Source organism: Fistularia commersonii, chromosome 31, assembly GCF_037954325.1.
Source record: "Fistularia commersonii isolate RoL2024-O1a breed Wild chromosome 31, RoL_Fcom_v1.0, whole genome shotgun sequence".
Classification (NCBI taxonomy): Eukaryota; Metazoa; Chordata; class Actinopteri; order Syngnathiformes; family Fistulariidae; genus Fistularia; species Fistularia commersonii.
In genome coordinates this window covers 5,240,660-5,264,142 of record NC_141314.1, presented here as the reverse complement: position 1 = coordinate 5,264,142, position 23,483 = coordinate 5,240,660, and the positions used below count along the sequence as shown (strand labels likewise).

At 44.5% G+C, this 23,483-nt stretch overlaps 2 protein-coding genes and 2 pseudogenes across 3 annotated transcripts; all 4 read right to left on the bottom strand.

The window, feature by feature from the left end:
• Nucleotides 1-938: 938 nt before the first annotated feature.
• Nucleotides 939-3,873, bottom strand: LOC147215652 (E3 ubiquitin-protein ligase TRIM21-like; annotated as a pseudogene).
• Nucleotides 3,874-5,533: 1,660 nt separating this feature from the next.
• LOC147215651 (E3 ubiquitin-protein ligase TRIM21-like) lies at nucleotides 5,534-7,413 on the bottom strand. Its single transcript, XM_086178911.1, has one exon. It carries the CDS (start codon nucleotides 7,411-7,413, stop codon nucleotides 5,770-5,772), a length of 1,644 nt encoding a protein of 547 aa, XP_086035037.1. The 3' UTR covers nucleotides 5,534-5,769.
• Nucleotides 7,414-8,977: 1,564 nt separating this feature from the next.
• LOC147215650 (E3 ubiquitin-protein ligase TRIM21-like) lies at nucleotides 8,978-13,364 on the bottom strand (annotated as a pseudogene). Its single transcript, XR_015109234.1, has 2 exons — nucleotides 13,280-13,364; nucleotides 8,978-12,442 (listed from the first exon to the last, which is right to left on the bottom strand). The product of XR_015109234.1 is annotated as an E3 ubiquitin-protein ligase TRIM21-like (transcript).
• Nucleotides 13,365-17,035: 3,671 nt separating this feature from the next.
• Nucleotides 17,036-19,433, bottom strand: LOC147215649 (E3 ubiquitin-protein ligase TRIM11-like). Its single transcript, XM_086178819.1, has 2 exons — nucleotides 19,385-19,433; nucleotides 17,036-18,682 (listed from the first exon to the last, which is right to left on the bottom strand). Exon 2 carries the CDS (start codon nucleotides 18,671-18,673, stop codon nucleotides 17,036-17,038), a length of 1,638 nt encoding a protein of 545 aa, XP_086034945.1. The 5' UTR covers nucleotides 18,674-18,682; nucleotides 19,385-19,433.
• Between the last annotated feature and the right edge of the window lie 4,050 nt (nucleotides 19,434-23,483).

The window sequence follows — 23,483 nt, the reverse complement described above, 5'->3', positions numbered from 1 at the left end:
CCTCGTTCAATTGGGAGATTTGGTGTTCTCATTGTCCATTTTTGTTGCTGTGCTTACTCCGGTGTTGCCCTATATTAGGTCCATCTTCATCTCACCTCTTGGATGGCCTGCGGGTTTTTTTTTCTCTTTTTGCTCTTTATAATAATTTCGGGTATCACTTGTTAGTGGGTGAAGTGGTTTGGTTAACTACCCCTCCACTCCCTGCTGCCATCCAGTCTTTCCTGGCTGAACTCCAGTCTTCCCTGGTTGCCAACTGCTCTGTACACAGTAGTCACTGTGTTACCAGAACTTCAGTAAACGTATAGGTAGATGAAACTTTGTGCCGGGCATCTTTGCCTGTTGCATCTCCTCCAGTGGCCATGGGTGAGCTGCAGGGTCAACAGCTGCAGGGTTATCAGCCAGGGGCCACCGTTCATCAACGTTTCGCCCCTTTAATCCTGGATATCTACTTGTGATGGGGCAGTGAAAGGGATGTCTCCTTGTCACTCTTTGCAGCTGACAGGCGTTACCCACTGTTGTTGGGGTTAGTTCCTCTTTCCCCAGCATCCGTCTTTCCTCCTGAGCCAGAGCCAAACGGTGCCTTTCTCTACCTCCTCTGCCACCTCTTTAATTGCGTTCTTTCAGCTTCCCCCAGTCACTTCGAGGTCCCTCAAAAGGCACATGGTTTAGAGCCCCACAAAGGACCTGCATCCCACCTCAACAGGGTAGATGTTGGTCTTCCAGCCACTCCCCGACACTTGGCAGCCAACTTGGCAAATTTGGTCTTCTTGAGCTGGAAGGCGGCCTCAATCCCTTCCGCATGAGAAACAGAGTTTGATAAGGTATGCCAACCTTGCATTGGTGGACTAAGCAACAACGTCACAAACACACACACGCACACATACACATTTACACATCACCAAAAATAAATCAACTGCACTCACTGGTTGTTACCTCATTTGTATTTTCTTTTATTTGAATGTATTCACAAGCTGATTTTTTTTTTTTAGCTATTTGAGCTCCGGCAGTCATTCTGTGATTTTTCTGATATTTGGTGATTTTTTACAGATCTTCAAGGGGAAGTCCTGCTGAGGTCCCTGTATTTCTGCAGTGAATTTAGATCTTTTATCTCATTTTCAACTTACCCCAAGGATTAATGATAAAATATATTCAAGGAAAAACAATCATACGGGTGAAGATCCACATCTGGATGTGGAGAGTAAATGTATCAGCATTTTTGATTTGAATAATCAAAGACAAGATATGGCTTTTATGATGTTTGATTGTGACAGTAATCACAGCTGTACAGTAATCTATTGATTATTATGATCATTAATATTAACAGGACAAATGGTCAGGGGGGTGGAGTTACTACTACTACTACTACTCTGGCAGTGTCTTCCTCACTCAGGCTGATTGTTTCATCTGTAGAACCTTCTGTTGTCTCTCCTGGATCATCAGCTGGATCCGTGCATTGGTCTTCACCAGCTCAGCTTTCTTTGCTTCACTTTCTTCATTCAGAGGAACAACATGGTGAGTCTCGTGGTCTGAGTAGGTGCAGTGGACGCAGATACAAGTCTGGTCAGACTGGCAGTCTGGCATGTAGCAACTGTTAGCCCTAAGAGATTTCCTTTCATGCTAAAAGAAAGTTCGGTTCAGAATGTAGATCTTTGAACAAAACCTGCCTTCAAAGTTTTGCGGACAGATGTGAAGCCTTGAGTTTAGTGTTTGGGAAGCAGATTGCAGTGTTGAAGGAGTAAAACTTATAACGTCATTACCAGATGAAACATGCAGAGAAATTCAAAAATCTTAGTGATGCTGACTGGACTCGGACATCATAGTTTTGTTTGCTGAGCTGAAATAGCAACAAGGCTTTTTTACCAAGCTTCTGTAAGGTCTAACTGAGCACACAAATATTTCAGTTGCGCAAGTGATTTCTGTCATGTTTCTGATATTTGGCAGATATCCCTCAGGTCTTTGAGGAAAAGTCCTGCTGATGTTCCTGTATTTCTGCGGTGATCTCGGATCATTTTTCTAATTCTTTACTTTGCCTCACTGATCAATGATAAGATATATTAGGGGGGAGCAATAATACAAGTGAAGATCCATGTATGAATGTAGATGGTAAAGGTATCAACATTTCCTACTTAAGCAATCAATGATAGGATATCCCTTCAGTGATTTTTGAAATGGATGATTCTCCCATGTGTACTGTGAGCTATTGATCATTAGCTTGTGATCATTCAGGACGAAGAAGTTTGATTGACAGGACAATTGATCAGACGGGTGAGGTTTCGACTTCCACCATAATACCCAAGATAGAAGAAGGGTTTGAGTTTGTCAGTGAAGTTGCATCCATTGAAGGTGTAGATGAGAAGTGCATTATCTACGTCATAGAAGGAGACCAGACCCTGGTCGTGATCCACAAACACCCCCACTTTCTGAGGGCGAGACCTGAGAGAGAGAAGAAGTGGTGGATCATCATAAGCAAAATAATGATGTTCATTTATCAAACTTAAAGTCCAGAAACCCTCCTGAGGTCTGAGTTTGAGCATCTTCTTCCTCTTGATGGAATCTCCAGCAACTCCTATAATCCATTCAGGATTTGTTCCTACATCAACCTTGAAGTAAAATCTGCCTGAGGAAAAACTCTGCTTTCCCAAGACACAACCTTTTATTGTAAACCTCTCTGGTTTATCAGGAATATCCCTCCTCACATCACTATATTGGACTTGTTTCCCATCTTCAGACAGGAGGAGTTGAGGATGAGCTGTATCAGGATCCAGAGTCACATCCACCTCAAACTGCTGAAGACTCTTCACATAGACATCGATCACCTTCCTCATGTCTTCTCCGAGCGTCTTCTCCAGCTGAGACACTGCTCTCCCCAAAGACTCCTCGTACGATGCTGGATGAACACTGACCTCTGTCCAGTCTCTGGTGTGTGGAGCCTCTTTCAGCTCCAGGAAGCTCTGCAGGAGGTGCAGGTGGTCTTCAGAGCATGAAAGCTGCTTCACCTCAGTGCTTCTGTCCATCAGCTGAGAGATTTCATCTTCCAGCTGGTGGATCAAATCCTGTGTCTGTCTTTTATTCCTTGTCAGGTCTTCTTCAATGGTCTGGAGGAACTCCTTCAGACTCCTCTCAACAGACTCTTTCAGAGCAGTGAAGACCTGAATCCCTTCTTCTTTCTTTCTGGCAGCGTCTTCCTCACTGAGGCTGATTGTTTGTTTCATCTGTAGAACCTTCTGTTGTCTCTCCTGGATCATCAGCTGGATGTCTGCATTGGTCTTCACCAGCTCAGCTTTCTTTGCTTCACTTTCTTCATTCTTCATTCAGAGGAACAACAAGATGAGCCCGGTGGTCTGGGTAAGTGCAGTGGACGCAGATACAAGTCTGGTCGGACTGGCAGAAGAGCTCTAGAGGTTTGTGGTGCTTCTCACACATCCTGCCTTCCAGGTTCTCCACAGGGTGGACCAGCTGGTGTCTTCTCAGGGGTGGAACTGTCATATGAGGCTCCAGGTGAGTCTCACAGTAAGAAACCAGACACACCAGGCAGGACTTCAGGGCCTTCAGTTTGGCTCCAGAACAGACGTCACAAGAAACTTCTCGTGCTTTGGCAACTGGTTTCTCTGAGCTGCTGCTGCTGCTGGCTTTCTGTAGTTTGAAGTCAGCGACCATCTCACGGATCAGAGTGTTGACCTGCAACTCAGGCTTTGTGTGGAAATGCTTGTTGCACAAAGGACAGCGATGACGGCTGTTTCCATCCCAGAGTTGATTGATGCATGTTCTGCAGAAGTTGTGTCCACATGGTGTGGTGACTGGATCAGTGAAGACGTCCAAACAGATATGGCACTTATACCGATCTTCATGCATCAGGACACTGGTTGCAGACATATTCCGACCCTGAGGATAAAAATGTCAACAATGAAGCCAAGGACAGGTTGGTGAAGCTTAATGCTAACTGATCTATGTCTTAACAAAGGAATGGTAAGTTGGCGGTTGGTCACATGACCTAGGTCCTTAAAAATTGGAGCCCCAGATAAAAACGGGGAGAGAAGCAGCTGCTAAACACAGGAAAATGCTTCCTGAGACTCTCAACCCATGAAATGATCCTTTAGCCCTCCCGGTTTGATCCATTTGGTCTGACAACTTTTCCAACGTAACACCATGAAAATGTCTTTGTTTTCTTTGGAGTGGCTGAGGTGCTAAACATGACGTTAGCAGCTGAACTCTGCGGATCTCACTCTTCAGACCCACTGCCTGGAAGACTGAAAGTGAAACTGCGGCAGTTTTTTTTTTCATGTTTTCCTGACTCTGTGTCCAATTCAATCCTACAGCCGTGTGTCAATCTGGTATGATATATTCTTGTCGAACTCTTCTTGTCGTCAGCAAGAAGATTTCGACAAGAATACACAATAACCTGAATGACTGAGAACCACCAGATTGGTATGGAATACTTCCTCGTCTCTGGGCTAAAAAAACCATTGACGAGAATGTTGTTGACAGTAACAGCAGAAAGGTGGGTTATCAAAGAGGCCTGAAGTGAGAACGTTGAGTTTTAAACTTAAATTAAACACATAAATCTTGTCTTTTGAAACAATCGAGTAAAATAAAGTCTTAGCAGGTGGTCTTACTTGAGTTTGACGCGCAGATGAGAACTGGATGGTTGGGTTTTCGTCAGAGAATCCTCCTGCTGCAGCCACTCTCTCTGTCTGAGATACTTTCACTTTCACTCTTAAGTGTATCACGTGGCTTCCGCAGAAGGGAGGAGTTTCCCTGAAGCTTTACTGTTGAAGGATTCTACATTCCAGTATATTTGTTTATTTGAAGATCATGGCAGCATTTTGACAGTAGATGCAGGGATGGAAACAGTGCAGGTGGCTGTTTCACCTCCACTTACCCACAGTGTAGTCAAACTGTTTCACAAGAAATTTCCCCATTGATCCTCTCGATTTCTTTTGACATAAGAATCATTGCCGTCTTCTTCTTTTCGACCACATCCGGTCCTTTGGCTGTCCCTGACCGACCCGTGTGAGGTATGCCCGAAATGACAAAGTAGGGATCTAAATGTTTTCATTCATAGACATTAACCGCAACTGAAACTGAATTGCTTTTATTTTTAAGCTTTTTTCGAAGGTTTCTTTTTTTGAACGATTTTATTTTCTTACATAATAAAGCTTCTTTTTTTCCACAAATTTAGTGTGCACATTGAGAACATAGCGACAGTTAGCCCTCTGTCCACTTGTGCTAAAAGACAGTTCAATTCAGAATGTAGAGTTTTTAACCAAAAAACCCCCTACAAAGTATTGAAGACAGATGTCAAGCCATGAGTTTAGTTTTTTTGGGAGCAGATTGCAGTGTTGAAGGAGTACAACTTAAAAAATCAATAACAGGTGAAACACACAAAGAAATACAAAAATCTTGGTGATGCTGACTGGACTCGGATATCAGAACTGTGCTAGCTGAGCTGAAATAGCAACAAGGCTTTTTTTTTACCAACTTCCCAAATGTCTAACAGAGCACGCATGGCAAAGTCCTGTTTAGGTTCCTGAATTTCTGTGGTGATCTTGGATCATTTTTCTCATTTTCTACATTGCCCTACAGATCAACGATAAAATATATGACAGGAAAAACATTAATACAAGTGAAGATCCATGTATGGATTTAGATGGTAAAGGTATCAACATTTCCTACTTAAGCAATCAATGATAGGATATCCCTTCAGTGATTTTTGAAATGGATGATTTTCCCAGGTGTACTGTGAGGTATTGATTATTAGCTTGTGATCATTCAGGATGAAGCAATTTGATTGACAGGACAGATGATCAGACGGGTGGAGTTACCACTTCCACCACAATACACAGGACAGAAGAAGGGTTTGAGTTTGTCAGTGAAGTTGCATCCAGTGAAGGTGTAGATGAGAAGTGCATTATTAACGTCATAGAAGGAGACCAGACCCTGGTCGTGATCCACAAACACCCCCACTTTCTGAGGGCGAGACCTGAGGGAGAGAGGAACTGGCGGATCATCATGAGCGTAATAATGATATTTTAATGTCAAACGTAAAGTCCAGGAACCCTCCTGAGGTCTGAGGTTGAGCACCTCCTTCCTCTTGATGGACTCTCTGGCAACTCCTATAATCCATTCAGGTTGTCTTCCAACGTCAACCTTGAAGTAAAATCTGCCTGAGGAGAAACTCTGCTTTCCCAAGACACAACCGTTTATGGAAAACCTCTCTGGGTTATCAGGATGTTTCGTCTTCACAGCAGTATATTGGACTTGTTTCCCATCTTCAGACAGGAAGAGTTGAGGATGAGCTGTATCAGGATCCAGAGTCACATCCACCTCAAACTGCTGAAGACTCTTCACATAGACATCAATCACCTTCCTCATGTCTTCTCCAAGTGTTTCCTCCAGCTGAGACACTGCTCTCCCCACAGACCCCTCAAAAGATGCTGGACGAACACTGACCTCTGCCCAGTCTCTGGTGTGTGGAGCCTCTTTCAGCTCCAAGAAGCTCTGCAGGAGGTGCAGGTGGTCTTCAGAGCATGAAAGCTGCTTCACCTCAGTGCTTCTGTCCATCAGCTGAGCGATTTCGTCTTCCAGCTGGTGGATCAAGTCATCTGTCTGTCTCCTCTTCCTTCTCAGGTCTTCTTCAATGGTCTGGAGGAACTCCTTCAGACTCCTCTCAACAGACTCTTTCAGAGCAGTGAAGACCAGAATCCCTTCTTCTTTCTTTCTGGCAGCGTCTTCCTCACTGCGCCTGATTGTTTGTTTCATCTGTCGAACCTTCTGTCGTCTCTCCTGGATCATCAGTTGGATGTCTGCATTGGTCTTCACCAGCTCAGCTTTCTTTGCTTCACTTTCTTCATTCAGTGGAACAACAAGATGAGCCCGGTGGTCTGGGTAGGTGCAGTGGACGCAGATGCACTTTTGGTCAGTCTTGCAGAAGAGCTCTAGAGGTTTGTGGTGCTTCTCACACATTCTACCTTCCAGGTTCTCCACAGGGTGGACCAGCTGGTGTCTTCTCAGGGGTGGAACTGTCATATGAGGCTCCAGGTGAGTCTCACAGTAAGAAGCCAGACACACCAGGCAGGACTTCAGGGCCTTCAGTTTGGTTCCAGAACAGACGTCACAAGAAACTTCTCCTTCTTTGGCAACTGGTTTCTCTGAGCTGCTGCTGCTGCTGGCTTTCTGTAGTTTGAACTCAGCGACCATCTCACGGATCAGAGTGTTGACCTGAAACTCAGGTTTTGTGTTGAAACGCTTGTTGCACAAAGGACAGCGATGACGGCTGTTTCCATCCCAGAGTTGATCGATGCATGTTCTGCAGAAGTTGTGTCCACATGGTGTGGTGACTGGATCAGTGAAGACGTCCAAACAGATCGGGCACATATACCGATCTTCATGCATCAGGACACTGGTTGCAGACATATTCCGACCCTGAGGATAAAAAAGTCAACAATGAAGCCAAGGAGAGTTTGGTGAAGCTTAATGCTAACTGATCTATGGCCAAACAAAGGAATGGCAAGTTGGCGGTTGGTCACGTGATCTAGGTCCTAAAAAATTGGAGCCCCAGATAAAAACGGGGAGAGAAGCAGCTGCTAAACACAGGAAAATGCTTCCTGAGACTCACAACCCATGAAATGATCCTTTAGCCCTCCCGGTTTGATCCATTTGGTCTGACAACTTTTCCAACGTAACACCATGAAATTTTCTTGTTTTCTTTGGAGTGGCTGAGGTGCTAAACATGACGTAAGTAGGTAAACACTGCGGATCTCACTCTTCAGACCCACTGCCTGGAAGACTGAAGGTGAAACTGCGGCAGGTTTTTTTTTTTATTGCAACATGTTTTCCTGACTCTGTGTGCAATACAATCCTACAGCCGTGTATCAATCTGGTATGATATATTCTTGTCAAATTCACAATGACCTGAATGACTGAGAACCACCAGATTGGTATGGAATACTTCCTTGTCTCTGGGCTAAAAAAAAAACATTGACGAGAATGTTGTTGACAGTAACAGCAGAAAGGTGGGTTATCAAAGAGGCCTGAAGTGAGAACATTGAGTTTAAAACTTAAATTAAACACATAAATCTTGTCTTTTGAAACAATCGAGTAAAATAAAGTCTTAGCAGGTGGTCTTACTTGAGTTTGACGCGCAGATGAGAACTGGATGGTTGGGTTTTCGTCAGAGAATCCTCCTGCTGCAGCCACTCTCTCTGCCTAAAATTCTTTCACTTTCACGCTTAAGTGTATGACGTGGCTTCTGCAGAAAGGAGGAGTTTCCCTGAAGCTTTACTGTTGGAGGGTTCTACATTCCAGTATATTTGTTTATTTGAAGATCATGGCAGCATTTTGACAGCAGATGCAGGGATGGAAACAGTGCAGGTGGCTGTTTCACCTCCACTTACCCACAGTGTAGTCAAACTGTTTCAAAAGAATCATTACTGTTTTACCAATCACATCTTGGCTTTTGTAACCTTTAAGCAAATCTTAATATTCAAGTTGACCAGAGTTTACCTCAGTTCCTCTGACGAAGGTCAAAACCAAGACAGAAGTACAGGAACTTCCTGTGGCATCATTTGTATTCTTTGTCATGTAGAGACAGAGAAAGTCCTTGCAGCTGGACTCACCTGGGTTTGACTTGAGGATGAGAACTGGATGGTTTTCTGTTCTTCAGCCTGAGATGGAGAGAGTCCTCCTGCTGCAGCCACTTTGTCTGTCTGAAAGTTTTACTTTCACCTCAAGTATATGACATGGCTCTTGCAGGAGGGAGGAGTTTGAACCGAAACCTTTCTGTTGAAGGAACCTACATTCCATTGTGGGTCTTCATATGAGGATATTGGTATTGTTTTGAAAGCAGATGCAGGGATGGAAGCCTTCCCACCTCCAGTCACCAACAGTGTAGCCACACTGTATCACAAGAAAAAGAGTAATTGATCATTTTGAATTTTTTTGACAAAATATTCCTTGCCCCCCTCTTGTTTTTCGTTATTTTTCACCCACATCTGGTGCTATGGCTTTCCATGATGGGTACTGTGTGCAGTGTAATGGAAATTAGAAAATAAAGGTAAACAAAATGATGTCACACATACACATAAACATCATTTAAAGCCGCATTGCTTTTATTTTGAAGTTCTCTTCTGTCTACAGCAGGGGTGTCAAACTAATTTCTCATGGCGGACCACATACGGCCTGGGTAGATGCCTAGGAAGATTAAATGAGACTTATAAAGAAAGGGATTTTTAAAACATTTATACATGTGCATATAAAATCTAAATTGAATCTCTGCCTAAACCTTACAAACTAAAGAGAGTTCTATTAAATGTGTAAGGAAGGAAGTATTCACCTGTCCTGTAAATGTGTAAACTTCATACATGAAACATGCATACACATACAACACATACTGAAAATGTATGGAGTTGCGTGAACAGTAGAATTCCGTCAACCTGTTTTGTAGTGAAGCTGGTGACTAACATTGAATTGCACATTTTCGCTAGCAATTAGTTAGCTGGCTTCACTGATTTCTTGGCTATCGGTGAAAGTGGGACGCTGTTTCCTCAGACCCTGCAGCAATTTCTTGATCTTATCTCTTCTCAGATTTCCTTGCAAGGTATTGCAAATTGTCCTTTCGCTGTGATGAGTCTCGTAGTGGCGCTGAATATTATATTCCTTAAATACTGAAACTTGTTGCAAACACACCGAGCACAAAGGTTTCCCGTGCGTTTCTGTAAATAAATAGGACGTAGTCCATTTTTCATTGAAAATTCTACACTCTTTATCTACTTTTCTCTGCTTTGATAACGACATTTTGGCTGATGAGGGACTAGCGGGGAGGTAGAGAACGGTGTAGAAACAACGTTGTAACAAGCAGCAGATGACGCATTTATAATGTCTGCTGATTGGTCCGTCTCAGTGATGCGGCTTGTCTTTTACTCTGACCAAAATAGTGCGTTCCCCTAGTGGAAAATTCTTGAATTGCATTTAACTAAAAAAATTAAATCCTTGTCTAGTATGCATTTTTTAACTTTCTAATTATCCTGCGGGCCCGATCGAACTCCCTTGCGAGACAGTTCCGGCCCGCAAGGACGTATGTTTGACACCCCTGGTCTATAATTTACATTTGCAGATATGCATGTAGCAACTGTTAGCCCTAAGAGATGTCCCGAGGATAAGATGGCTGTTGGTCACGTTGAATGTAAATAGGCACTCTAAGGTTTCGTGTCTGAACCAAATTCACAGACGGGGCTGTGGCTTATCCTGAGGGATGGGGAGAAGAGCAGTGATATTCAGATGCAAATATCAATACTCCTGTCCTGCTAAGACAGACTGGTCATTTTTCAGCCACTCCCTCTACCAGAGAAACTTTCACTTTCACTTCAAGTATATGACATGGTTCCTGCAGAAGGGAGGAGTTTGCACTGAAACCTTTCTGTTGAAGGAACCTACATTCCATTATGTGTCTTCATATGAGGATAATGGTATTGTTTTGACACCAGATGCTGGAATGGAAGTCTTCTCACCTCAAGTCGCCCAAAGTGTAGTCACAGTTGCACTAAAAAAAGAGTAATGGATGCCACTGATTTTATTTTGGTTTTTGGAAAAGGGCTTTTTCCCTTTTTTGTCACCCACATCTGGTACTTTGGCTGTCCCTGACGGTCCTGCTTACAGTGTATTGGAAATTAGGATGTTGATGGTAAAGGTATCAACATTTCTTATTTGAGCAATCAATGATAAGATATCCCTTCAGGGATTTTTGAAATGGATGATTTTCCCAGGTGTACTGTGAGCTATTGATCATTAGCTTGTGATCATTCAGGATCAAGAAGTTTGATTGACAGGACAGATGATCAGAAGGGAAGAGTTACGACTTCCACCACAATACCCAGGACAGAAGAAGGGTTTGAGTTTGTCAGTAAAGTTGCATCCATTGAAAGTATAGATGAGAACTGCATTATTAATGTCATAGAAGGAGACCAGACCCTGGTTGTGATCCACAAACACCCCCACTTTCTGAGGGCGAGACCTGAGGGAGAGACAGAGTGGCGGATCATCATGAGCGTAATAATGATATTTGAATCTCTAACGTAAAGTCCACGAACCCTCCTGAGGTCTTAATTCGAGCCCCTCCTTCCTCTTGATGGACTCTCCAGCAACTCCTATAATCCATCCAGGTTTTGTTCCTACATCAACCTTGAAGTAAAATCTGCCTGAGGAGAAACTTTGCACTCCCAAAACACAACAGATTCTGGAAAACCTCTCTGGGTTATCAGGAAGATTCCTCTTCACAGCAGTATATTGGACTTGTTTCCCATCTTCAGACAGGATGAGTTGAGGATGAGCTGTATCAGGATCCAGAGTCACATCCACCTCAAACTGCTGAAGACTCTTCATCTCAGCATCAATCACCTTCCTCATGTCTTCTCCGAGTGTTTCCTCCAGCTGAGACACTGCTCTCCCCACAGACCCCTCAAAAGATGCTGGATGAACACTGACCTCTGTCCAGTCTCTGGTGTGTGGAGCCTCTTTCAGCTCCAGGAAGCTCTGCAGGAGGTGCAGGTGGTCTTCAGAGCATGAAAGCTGCTTCACCTCAGTGCTTCTGTCCATCAGCTGAGAGATTTCATCTTCCAGCTGGTGGATCAAGTCATCTGTCTGTCTCCTCTTCCTTCTCAGGTCTTCTTCAATGGTCTGGAGGAACTCCTTCAGACTCCTCTCAACAGACTCTTTCAGAGTAGTGAAGACCTGAATCCCTTCTTCTGGCAGCGTCTTCCTCACTGAGGCTGATTGTTTGTTTCATCTGTAGAACCTTCTGTTGTCTCTCCTGGATCATCAGCTGGATCCGTGCATTGGTCTTCACCAGCTCAGCTTTCTTTGCTTCATTTTCTTCATTCAGTGGAACAACAAGATGAGCCCGGTGGTCTGGGTAGGTGCAGTGGACGCAGATGCACTTTTGGTCAGTCTTGCAGAAGAGCTCTAGAGGTTTATGGTGCTTCTCACACATCCTGCCTTCCAGGTTCTCCACAGGGTGGACCAGCTGGTGTCTTTTCAGAGGTGCAGCTGTCAGATGAGGCTCCAGGTGAGTCTCACAGTAAGAAGCCAGACACACCAGGCAGGACTTCAGGGCCTTCAGTTTGGTTCCAGAACAGACGTCACAAGAAACTTCTCCTGCTTTGGCAACTGGTTTCTCTGAGCTGCTGCTGCTGCTGGCTTTCTGTAGTTTGAACTCGGCGACCATCTCACGGATCAGAGTGTTGACCTGAAACTCAGGCTTTGTGTGGAAATGCTTGTAGCACAAAGGACAGCGTAGAGGGCTGTTTCCGTCCCAGAGTTGATTGATGCATGTTCTGCAGAAATTGTGTCCACATGGTGTGGTGACTGGATCAGTGAAGACGTCCAAACAGATTGGGCACTTATACTGATCTTCATGCATCAGCACCCTGGATGTAGACATATTCCGACCCTGAGGATAAGAATGTCAAAGATGAAGCTGAGGAGGGATTGGTGAAGCTTAATGTCAATTGTTCAATGACTAAAGGAGGAAGGGCCAGTTGTCCATTGGTCAAGTAGACTGTAGAGAGGTCCTAAAAGGCTTTGAGCCTCAGAGCTAAACTGAGAAAGGAGCATCTATTAACTGTGGATATACTCTCTGAGAATGTCAATCCATGAAATAATTCTCATAGCCTTCCCAGTTTGATCAGTTTGATCCAATAACTATTCGAGAGTTACACCATGCAAACACCTTCTCTGCTTTGGAGTGGCTGAGGTGCTAATCATTCTTTTATTTTTTTAGCAGCTGAACTCGATATCACTGAGTGGATCCACTGTCTAGAAAACTAAAAATGTAAAATTCAGCCGTTTAAATTGTATGACATTTCCCCTACTCTGTGTCCAGTTGTATTCTACATCTGAGTGTAAACCGGTATAAAGTACTTCCTTGTCGCTGGGCTAAAAAAAAAGGTGCCAGCTCTTTCAGGAATGTTGTTTATGGCAACAGCAGGAAAACTGGTTGTCCAACAAGCCTGATGTAAAAGATACAGTTTAGAACAGGACTTCAACCCTTACACTTGAAGTGAGAGCCACTCAAAATGATAAAAGAATGTACTGTAATTACATTGTTACTCATTACATCTTAGCTTTTGTAAACTTTGAGCAAATCCTAATAATTTAATTTGACCGGAGTTTACCTCAGTTCCTATGCTGTGGATCAAAACCAAGACGGAAGGACGGGAAATTCCTATGGCATCATTTGTATTCTTGCTCACGTAGAGACGGAGAAAGTCTTTGCGGTTGGACTCACCTGGTTTTAGCTCTTTGTTGTTCAGCCTGAGATGGAGAGAACCGTCCTGCTGCAGCCACTTTGTCTGTCTGGCAGTCTTCCTTTCACTTTTGGGCTTTTACTTGACTCCTGCAGAAGGGAGGAGTTTGCACTGAAGGTTGACCGTTGAAGAATTCTACAGTCCAATGTTTCTGTAAGTACACTGATACAAAAGAAGTCATCTGTTTATCACTTGAAGTTTTTAGCATCAGATGATTGACCCCATTGTCCGCATGACCTACAGATCTACGTTGTCAGGAGGATCAACCTCTTGTAGGTTTCTGATGTAAAAGTGGTCATAGGTGAAGGTCCAAAATGAGAATAATTTGTAGAAGCCTGATGATGGATGATGACAGAAGGCAAAAAGGAACCCTTGTCTGGATGATAGAGACTTGTTCCCATCCAGCAGTAAGGTCTGTCAGATGGTGATTGATGGGAAATTCCTGTTTGCCAGGCCTTGGCCTATGGTGCTTGGGTGGGCACAGCCCTAGAAGACACTGTGGAGCTCACAGTGTGAAGGTTCAACATGGGTAGGGATAGACATTAGACATCAGGCTTGGTTGCAATATATTTCAGACAGCAGACAAAGGTGGAGACTACTTGCCCTCAGCATTGTGAAAAGACTTTATGTAGATTGAATGTCACCTCTGTTGGGGAGGGAGCCAGTGATGGAGATGTACCAGCTTGAAACAGTCAGGACTCTCCAAACAATGCACTGGATATCTAACCTGATTTGTGGAGGGGGGAGTGGCTTATCCTGAGAGATGGGGAGCAGAGCAGTGACATCCAGACATCCATTTTTTCAGCCACTCCTTCTACCAGAAAAACTTTCACTTTCACTTCAAGTATATGACATGGCTCCTGCAGATGGGAGGAAATGCCCTGAAGTATTTCTGTTGAAGTAATCTCCATTCCAATATATGTCTTCATATGCAGATACCGGTAGCCTTTTGACAGCAGATGCAGGGAACACAAGTTAAATTTTCATTACCAGATGAAACATAGAGAGGAAAACAAAAACCTTTGTGATGTTGACTGGTCAGTGAGATCAGAAGCTTTGCTTGTTTGGCTGCAAGAGCAGTAAAGCTTTTCAACCAAGCTTCAACCATCCAAGGATGCAACGACCAAGACCATCTTTGAGGTTACCTCCAAAATAAAAATACATAGCAATTCATTCTCTCAGGGGTTTCTCTCTCTCTCTCTCACTCACACACACACACACACACACACACACACACACACACACACAAATGGGAGGTAATTTGATGGGTTGTTCCGACTGAAGGGGGGTTTTCTCTTCCCCAACGACATAGGTGGTGGAGTTGTTTCTGATGCTCCTTCTGAGTGACAGGCTACATGACTTGGCGAGTTTGATCTTCATTCTTGCCCAAGCCATCAACTCATTCTTCCTTTTCAGCAATGGGGTTGTACATGGTGTTGTCCGGAGGAAGCTAGTGATGTCGTCCATGGCACTCCTCAATGAGGATAGCCTCCGATCAGGTGGTAGTTGGATCCCCTCAACCATTTGTCTTGCTCAATGGGGATGGCCTCAAATGCTACCATGAACAAGACTGGAAAAATGGCACATCCCATTGCAATCCCCACGTGTAGCAGCTACCACCCTGGTGTTAAGTCTTGGAGGGCAAAGCACATCTGTGGGTTGTTAAAAGTGGACGTAATCAGGTTCTTTATGCAAGGGACCCTTACCCCCCTTTGCTATTCTGATGGAATAAGCAATTTCTTCCAGGTAGTTCTCTTTAGGTGCCACAACAGCTCTAGCACTTTGGGGCAGTTCTTGTAGAGTTTTAGGGGCCAGGGGTGGAAGGGGAGCTTGCTTTCTTAATGACTGGTTTAAATCACTGACCTTGGGAGGAACGGTGTTGAATTCAGCTGTTAGTGAAAAGGGCCAAGGCACATACCCTTGTGTTGCTAAGGGGATGTTTCTTAATGGGTCACTGTATTGCCTTCTGGTATGCTGTTCCATCTACTCCCTTCTTGTTTCAAGCTTCCCACTCTTCTCCTCCAGCAGCTGTCTGAAATGCATAAAACGGTCTTTGTAGAAGCTGGTTTGCTCTTTTTACTTCTTTCAACTCTGCGAAGCCTGGCTAGTCTTTGCTGTTGGTGCCTTTGCACAAGCTGGGTGATGTCCTTTTCCCTCCTTCCTTCTTTGATTGCGGGAGTTCTCCGTTTGAGGATATGTTCACCGAACCTGTCCTTACAGGTCCGGTATATTATGTACCCAAAAGGTTAAGCTGGGCTTCATCGCCTCCAGGCAACGCTTCCTCCAGTGTCTTTGTAAGGTGTGAATCAAACGTATGCCTTGCCTCTGCAATGTTTGATTTTGGCCAGTGGTCCTTTTTCTCATTGGCCTCTTGGTCTCTGCACATGGCTCTCCTCTGTGTGCGGTGGTGGGGACTGGGTTTTGTTGATCACACCCTCCGCCCGGGGGCTTCTTTCTTCTGTGCCCTTCAAACCTTCGGCAACATTGAGTCCATCAGCGATGTGGTTTACGATCAGGCTTTTGGTTCCTCGTGTCATACCCATTGGAGCTGTGGAAGGTTGCTGCTGGCCTTTCTGACCGCACCTTGATTTCCCCTGTTGTCTTCACGACCTCATTAATGTGCTCCCTTTTTCCCATCCACAAGCACACTTTTGGAGGATCTTTTCCTCGTTCTTTTGTGAGATTTGGTGTTCTCATTGTCCATTTTTGTTGCTGTGCTTACTGCGGTGTTTGTCCTATATTAGGTCCATCTTCATCTCACCTCTTGGATGGCCTGCGGGTTTTTTTTCTCTTTTTGCTCTTTATAATAATTTCGGGTATCACTTGTTAGTGGGTCAAGTGGTTTGGTTAACTACCCCTCCACTCCCTGCTGCCATCCAGTCTTTCCTGGCTGAACTCCAGTCTTCCCTGGTTGCCAACTGCTCTGTACACAGTAGTCCAGTAAAACCAGAACTTCAGTAAACGTATAGGTAGATGAAACTTTGTGCCGGGCATCTTTGCCTGTTGCATCTCCTCCAGTGGCCATGGGTGAGCTGCAGGGTCAACAGCTGCAGGGTTATCAGCCAGGGGCCACCGTTCATCAACGTTTCGCCCCTTTAATCCTGGACATCTACTTGTGATGGGGCAGTGAAAGGGACGTCTCCTTGTCACTCCTTGCAGCTGACAGGCGTTACCCACTGTTGCTGGGGTTAGTTCCTCTTTCCCCAGCATCCGTCTTTCCTCCTGAGCCAGAGCCAAACGGTGCCTTTCTCTACCTCCTCTGCCACCTCCTTAATTGCGTTCTTTCAGCTTCCCCAGTCACTTCTAGGTAACTCAAAAGGCACATGGTTTAGAGCCCCACAAAGGACCTGCATCCCACCTCAACAGGGTAGATGTTGGTCTTCCAGCCACTCCCCGACACTTGGCAGCCAACTTGGCAAATTTGGTCTTCTTGTGCTGGAAGGCGGCCTCAATCCCTTCCGCATGAGAAACTGAGTTTGATAAGGTATGCCAACCTTGCATTGGTGGACTAAGCAACAACGTCACAAACACACACGCACACATAGACATTTACACATCACCAAAAATAGATCAACTGCACTCACTGGTTGTTACCTCATTTGTATTTTCTTTTATTTGAATGTATTCACAAGCTAATTTTTTTTAGCTATTTAAGCTCCGGCAGTCATTCTGTGATTTTTCAGATGTCAGAGATGTCTTCTCTGAGTGTCTGGTCTCCCCTCAGACTCCTCAAAGGATCAAGAAGTTTGATTGACAGGACAGATGATCAGAGGGGTGGAGTTACCACTTCCACCACAATACCCAGGACAGAAGAAGGGTTTGAGTTTGTCAGTGAAGTTGCATCCAGTGAAGGTGTAGATGAGAACTGCATTATTAACGTCATAGAAGGAGACCAGACCCTGGTCGTGATCCACAAACACCCCCACTTTCTGAGGGCGAGACCTGAGGGAGAAAAGGACTGGTGGACAAGCACAAGCGTAATAATAATTTTTAACATGGAAACGTAAAGTCCATGACCTGTCCCGAGGTCTGAGTTTGAGCACCTCCTTCCTCTTGATGGAATCTCCAGCAACTCCGATAATCCATTCAGGTGTTGTTCCAACATCAACCTTGAAGTAAAATCTACCTGAGGAGAAACTCTGCTTTCCCAAGACACAACCGTTTCTGGAAAACCTCTCTGGGTTATCAGGAAGATTCCTCTTCACAGCAGTATATTGGACTTGTTTCCCATCTTCAGACAGGAGGAGTTGAGGATGAGCTGTATCAGGATCCAGAGTCACATCCACCTCAAACTGCTGAAGACGCTTCATCTCAGCATCAATCACCTTCCTCATGTCTTCTCTGAGTGTTTCCTCCAGCTGAGACACTGCTCTCCCCACAGACCCCTCAAAAGATGCTGGATGAACACTGACCTCTGTCCAGTCTCTGGTGTGTGGAGCCTCTTTCAGCTCCAGGAAGCTCTGCAGGAGGTGCAGGTGGTCTTCAGAGCATGAAAGCTGCTTCACCTCAGTGCTTCTGTCCATCAGCTGAGAGATTTCATCTTCCAGCTGGTGGATCAAGTCCTGTTTCTGTCTCCTCTTCCTTGTCAGGTCTTCTTCAATGGTCTGGAGGAACTCCTTCAGACTCCTCTCAACAGACTCTTTCAGAGCAGTGAAGACCTGAATCCCTTCTTCTTTCTTTCTGGCAGCGTCTTCCTCACTGAGGCTGATTGTTTGTTTCATCTGTAGAACCTTCTGTTGTCTCTCCTGGATCATCAGCTGGATGTCTTCATTGGTCTTCACCAGCTCAGCTTTCTTTGCTTCACTTTCTTCATTCAGAGGAACAACATGGTGAGCCCGGTGGTCTGAGCAGGTGCAGTGGATGCAGATACACGTCTGGTCAGTCTTGCAGAATACCTCTAGAGGTTTTTGGTGCTTCTCACACATCCTGCCTTCCAGGTTCTCCACAGGGTGGATCAGCTGGTGTCTTCTCAGGGCTGGAACTGTCAGATGAGGCTCCAGGTGAGTCTCACAGTAAGACGCCAGACACACCAGGCAGGACCTCAGGGCCTTCAGTTTGGTTCCAGAACAGACGTCACAAGAAACTTCTCCTGCTTTGGCAACTGGTTTCTCTGAGCTGCTGCTGCTGCTGGCTTTCTGCAGTTTGAACTCAGCGACCATCTCACGGATCAGAGTGTTGACATGCAACTCAGGTTTTATAAAGAAATGCTTGTTGCACAAAGGACAGCGATGAGGGCTGTTTCCATCCCAGAGTTGATTGATGCATGTTCTGCAGAAGTTGTGTCCACATGGTGTGGTGACTGGATCAGTGAAGACGTCCAAACAGATCGGGCACATATACTGATCTTCATGCATCAGGACACTGGTTGCAGACATATCCAGACCCTGAGGATAAAAAAGTCAACAATGAAGTCTAGGAGAGATTGGTGAAGCTTAATGCTAACTGATCTATGGCCAAACAAAGGAATGGTAAGTTGGCGGTGGGTCACATGATCTAGGTCCTAAAAAATTTGAGCCCCAGATAAAAACGGGGAGAGAAGCAGCTGCTAAACACAGGAAAATGCTTCCTGAGACTCACAACCCATGAAATGATCCTTTAGCCCTCCCGGTTTGATCCATTTGGTCTGACAACTTTTCCAACGTAACACCATGAAAATGTCTTGTTTTCTTTGGAGTGGCTGAGGTGCTAAACATGACGTTAGTAGCTGAACTCTGCGGATCTCACTCTTCAGACCCACTTCCTGGAAGACTGAAAGTGAAACTGCGGCAGTTTTTTTTTTATTGCAACATGATTTCCTGACTCTGTGTCCAATTCAATCCTACAGCCGCGTGTCAATCTGGTATGATATATTCTTGTCGAACTCTTCTTGTCGTCAGCAAGAAGATTTCGACAAGAATACACAATAACCTGAATGACTGAGAACCACCAGATTGGTATGGAAAACTTCCTTGTCTCTGGGCTAAAAAAAAAGGTGGGTTATCAAAGAGGCCTGAAGTGAGAACGTTGAGTTTAAAACTTAAATTAAACACATAAATCTTGTCTTTTGAAACAATCGAGTAAAATAAAGTCTTAGCAGGTGGTCTTACTTGAGTTTAACTCGCAGATGAGAACTGGATGGTTGGGTTTTCGTCAGAGAATCCTCCGGCTGCAGCAACTCTGTCTGCCTAAAATACTTTCACTTTCACGCTTAAGTGTATGACGTGGCTTCCGCAGAAGGGAGGAGTTTCCCTGAAGCTTTACTGTTGAAGGGTTCTACATTCCAATTCTTCTTCTTCTTTCGACTTTTCCCGTCAGGAGTCGCCACAGCGAGTCAACTTTCTTCATCTAACCCTATTCTCCGCATCCTCCTCTCTCACATCAACTACCTTCATATCCTCTCTCACTACATCCATAAATCTTCTCTTTGGTCTTCCTCTAGACGTCTTGCCTGGCAGCTCCAATTCCAGCATCCGTCTACCAATATAGTCACTATCCCTCCTCTATACATGGCCGAACCATCTCAGTCTGGCTTCTCTGACCTTCTCTCCAAAACATCTAACATGTGCTGTTCCTGACTCATTCCTGATCCTATCCATCCTGGTCACTCCCAAAGAGAACCTCAACATCTTCATCTCTGCAACCTGTAGTTCTGCCTGTTGTTTTTTGGTCATTGTAACAGTTTCTAGTCCATACAGCATCGCTGGTCTCACCACTGTCTCTTACCACCTTTCCTTTTATTCTGGCTGATAGTCTTCTATCACATAGTACTCCTGAAACTTTTCTCCACCCATTCCAACCTGCTTGGACCCGTCTCTTCACCTCTTTTCCACACTCTCCGTTGCTCTGGACTGTTGACCCTAAGTACCTGAAATCCTCCAACTTCTTGATCTCCACTCCCTGTAGCCTCACCGTTCCACCTAAGTTCCTCTCATTCACACACATATATTCTGTCTTGCTGTGACTAACTTTCATTCCTCTCCTTTCCAGAGCATACCTCCACCTCTCTAGATTTTCCTCTAGCTGTTGTCTGCTCTCACTACAGATCACAATGTCATCCGCAAACATCATGGTCCATGGGGATTCCTGTCTAACATCATCTGTCAGCCTATCCATCACCATTGCGAACAAGAAGGGGCTCAGAGCTGATCCCTGATGGAGTCCCACCTCCACCTTGAACTTCTCTGTTACCCCTACAGCACACCGTACCAGTGTCTCACAGCTAGTATACATGTCCTGCACCAGTCTAAAATACTTCTCTGCCACTCCAGACTTCCTCATACAATACTAGAGCTCCTCTCTTGGCATCCTGTCATATGCCTTTTCTAGGTCTACAAAAACACAATGCAACTCCCACTGGCTTTCTATTAGCATTCTCTACGCAAATACTGCATCTGTAGTACTCTTCCTAGGCATGAAGCCATACTGCTGTTCACAAATGCAGACTTCTGCTCTCAGTCTAGTTTCCACTACTCTTTCCCATAACTTCATTGTATGGCTCATCAACTTTATCCCTTTATAGTTGCCGCAATTCTGCACATCCCCTTTATTCTTAAAAATAGGCACCATCACAGTTTGTCTCCATTCTTCAGGCATCTTCTCACTCTCTAAGATCCTGTTGATTAATCTAGCGAAAAAATCTACCGCTGTCTCTCCTAGACGCTTCCACACCTCCACAGGTATATCATCAGGACCAACTGCTTTTCCACTCTTCATCCTCTTCAATGCCTTCCTTACTTCACTTTTACTAATTTGTGCTACTTTGTGGCCTACAATAGTCACCTCTTCTACCCTTGCCTCTCTTTCATTTTCCACATTCATCAGCTCTTCAAAATACTCTTTCCATCTTCCCATCACTCTTCTAGCATGTGTCAATACGTTTCCCTCTCTGTCCTTAATCACCCGGACCTATTGTACATCCTTTCCATCTTTATCTCTCTGTTTCGCCAACCTGTATAGATCATTCTCACCCTCCTTACTGTCCAACCGAGCACACAAGTCATCATACGCCCTTTGTTTTTTCTTTGCTACCTCTATCTCCCTGAACTCCTGTCTGTTCTCTTCAGTCCTCTCAGTATCTCACTTCTTCTTCGCTAACCACTTTCTCTGTATACACTCCTGCACTTCCTCATTCCACCACCAAGTCTCCTTATCTACTTTTCTTCCAGATGACACACCAAGTACTCTTCTACCTGTCTCCCTGATAACACTAGCTGTTGTTGTTCAATCATCTGGAAGCTCACCCTGACCACCCAGACCCTTTCTCAACTCCTCCCTGAAAACCATGCAACACTCCTCCCTTTTCAGCTTCCACCACTTTGTCCTCTGCTCTGCCTTTGTCCTCTTCATCTTCCTTGTCACCAGAGTCATCCTACAAACCACCATCCTATGCTGCCTGGCTACACTCTCACCTACAACTACTTTGCAGTCACTGATCTCTTTCAGGTTACCTCGTCTATACAAGATGTAGTCTACCTGCGTGCTCCTACCGCCGCTCTTATAAGTTACCCTATGTTCCTGTTTTTTCTGGAAAAAAGTATTCACTACAGCCATTTCCATCCTTTTTGCAAAATCTACCACCATATGTCCCTCTGCATTCCTATCCTGGATACCAAATCTGCCCATCACTTCTTCATCCCCTCTATTGCCTTCACCAACATGTCCATTGAAGTCTGCACCAATGACCACTCTCTCATTTCTGGGAATATTCTGCATGACTTCATCTGACTCATTCCAGAACTTCTCCTTCTCTTCAGATTCACATCCCACGTGCGGGGCATAGCCACTAACAACATTGAGCATCACACTTTCAATTTCCAATGTCAGACTCATAAGTCTATCTGACATTCTTTTCACCTCTAGGACGTTCCTAACAAACTCCTCCTTCAAGATAACTCCTACTCCATTTCTCTTGTCAGTACCATAATAATACAACTTAAAGCCTGCTCCTAAGCTTCTAGCCTTACTACCTTTCCACTTGGTCTCCTGGAAACACAGTATATCCACCTTCCTTCTCTGCATCATGTCGACCAACTCTCTACCTTTTCCTGTCATAGTCCCAATATTCAAAGTCCCTACTCTCAGTCCCAGGCTCTTTCCTTTCCTCCTCTCTCTCTGCTTCCGAACACCCACTCCTCCTCCTCTTCTTGTTCTTGTTCTTCGACCCACAGTAGCCCAATTTCCATTAGTACCCTGTAGGTCATCAGTACCAATGGCGGTCGTTGTTAACCTGGTCCGCGACCGATCCGGTATGGTATAGTTTTGGATGACTCGCATGTTTGGTTTTGGCAAACGTTTTACGCCAGATGCCCTTCCTGACTCAACCCTCTGCATTTATTCGGGCTTGGGATTCTACATTCCAGTATATTTGTTTATTTGAAGATCATGGCAGCATTTTGACAGCAGATGCAGGGATGGAAACAGTGCAGGTGGCTGTTTCACCTCCACTTACCCACAGTGTAGTCAAACTGTTTCACAAGAAATTTCCCCATTGATCCTCTCGATTTCTTTTGACATAAGAATCATTGCCGACTTCTTCTTTTCGACCACATCCGGTCCTTTGGCTGTCTCTGACCGACCCGTGTGAGGTATGCCCGAAATGAGAAAGTAGTGCTCTAAATGTTTTCATTCATAGACATTAACCGCAACTAAAACTGAATTGCTTTTATTTTTAAGCTTTTTTGAAGGTTTCTTTTTTTGAACAAATTTATTTTCTTACATAATAAAGCTTCTTTTTTTCCCCACAAATTTTGTGTGCACATTGAGAACATAGCCACAGTTAGCCCTCTGTCCACTTGTGCTAAAAGACAGTTCAATTCAGAATGTAGAGTTTTTAACCAAAAACCCCCTACAAAGTATTGAAGACAGATGTCAAGCCATGAGTTTAGTTTTTTTGGGAGCAGATTGCAGTGTTGAAGGAGTGCAACTTAAAACATCATTACCAGATGTATCACACAGAGAAATACAAAACTCTTGGTGATCCTGACTGGACACGGATATCAGAACTTTGCTAGCTGAGCTGAAATAGCGGCAAGGCTTTTTTTTTTTTTTTACCAACTTCCCTAATGTCTAACAGAGCACGCATGGCAAAGTCCTGTTGAGGTTCCTGAATTTCTGCGGTGATCTTGGATCACTTTCCCCATTTTCTACTTTGCATCACAGATTAACGATAAAATATATGACAGGAAGAACAATAATACAAGTGAAGAT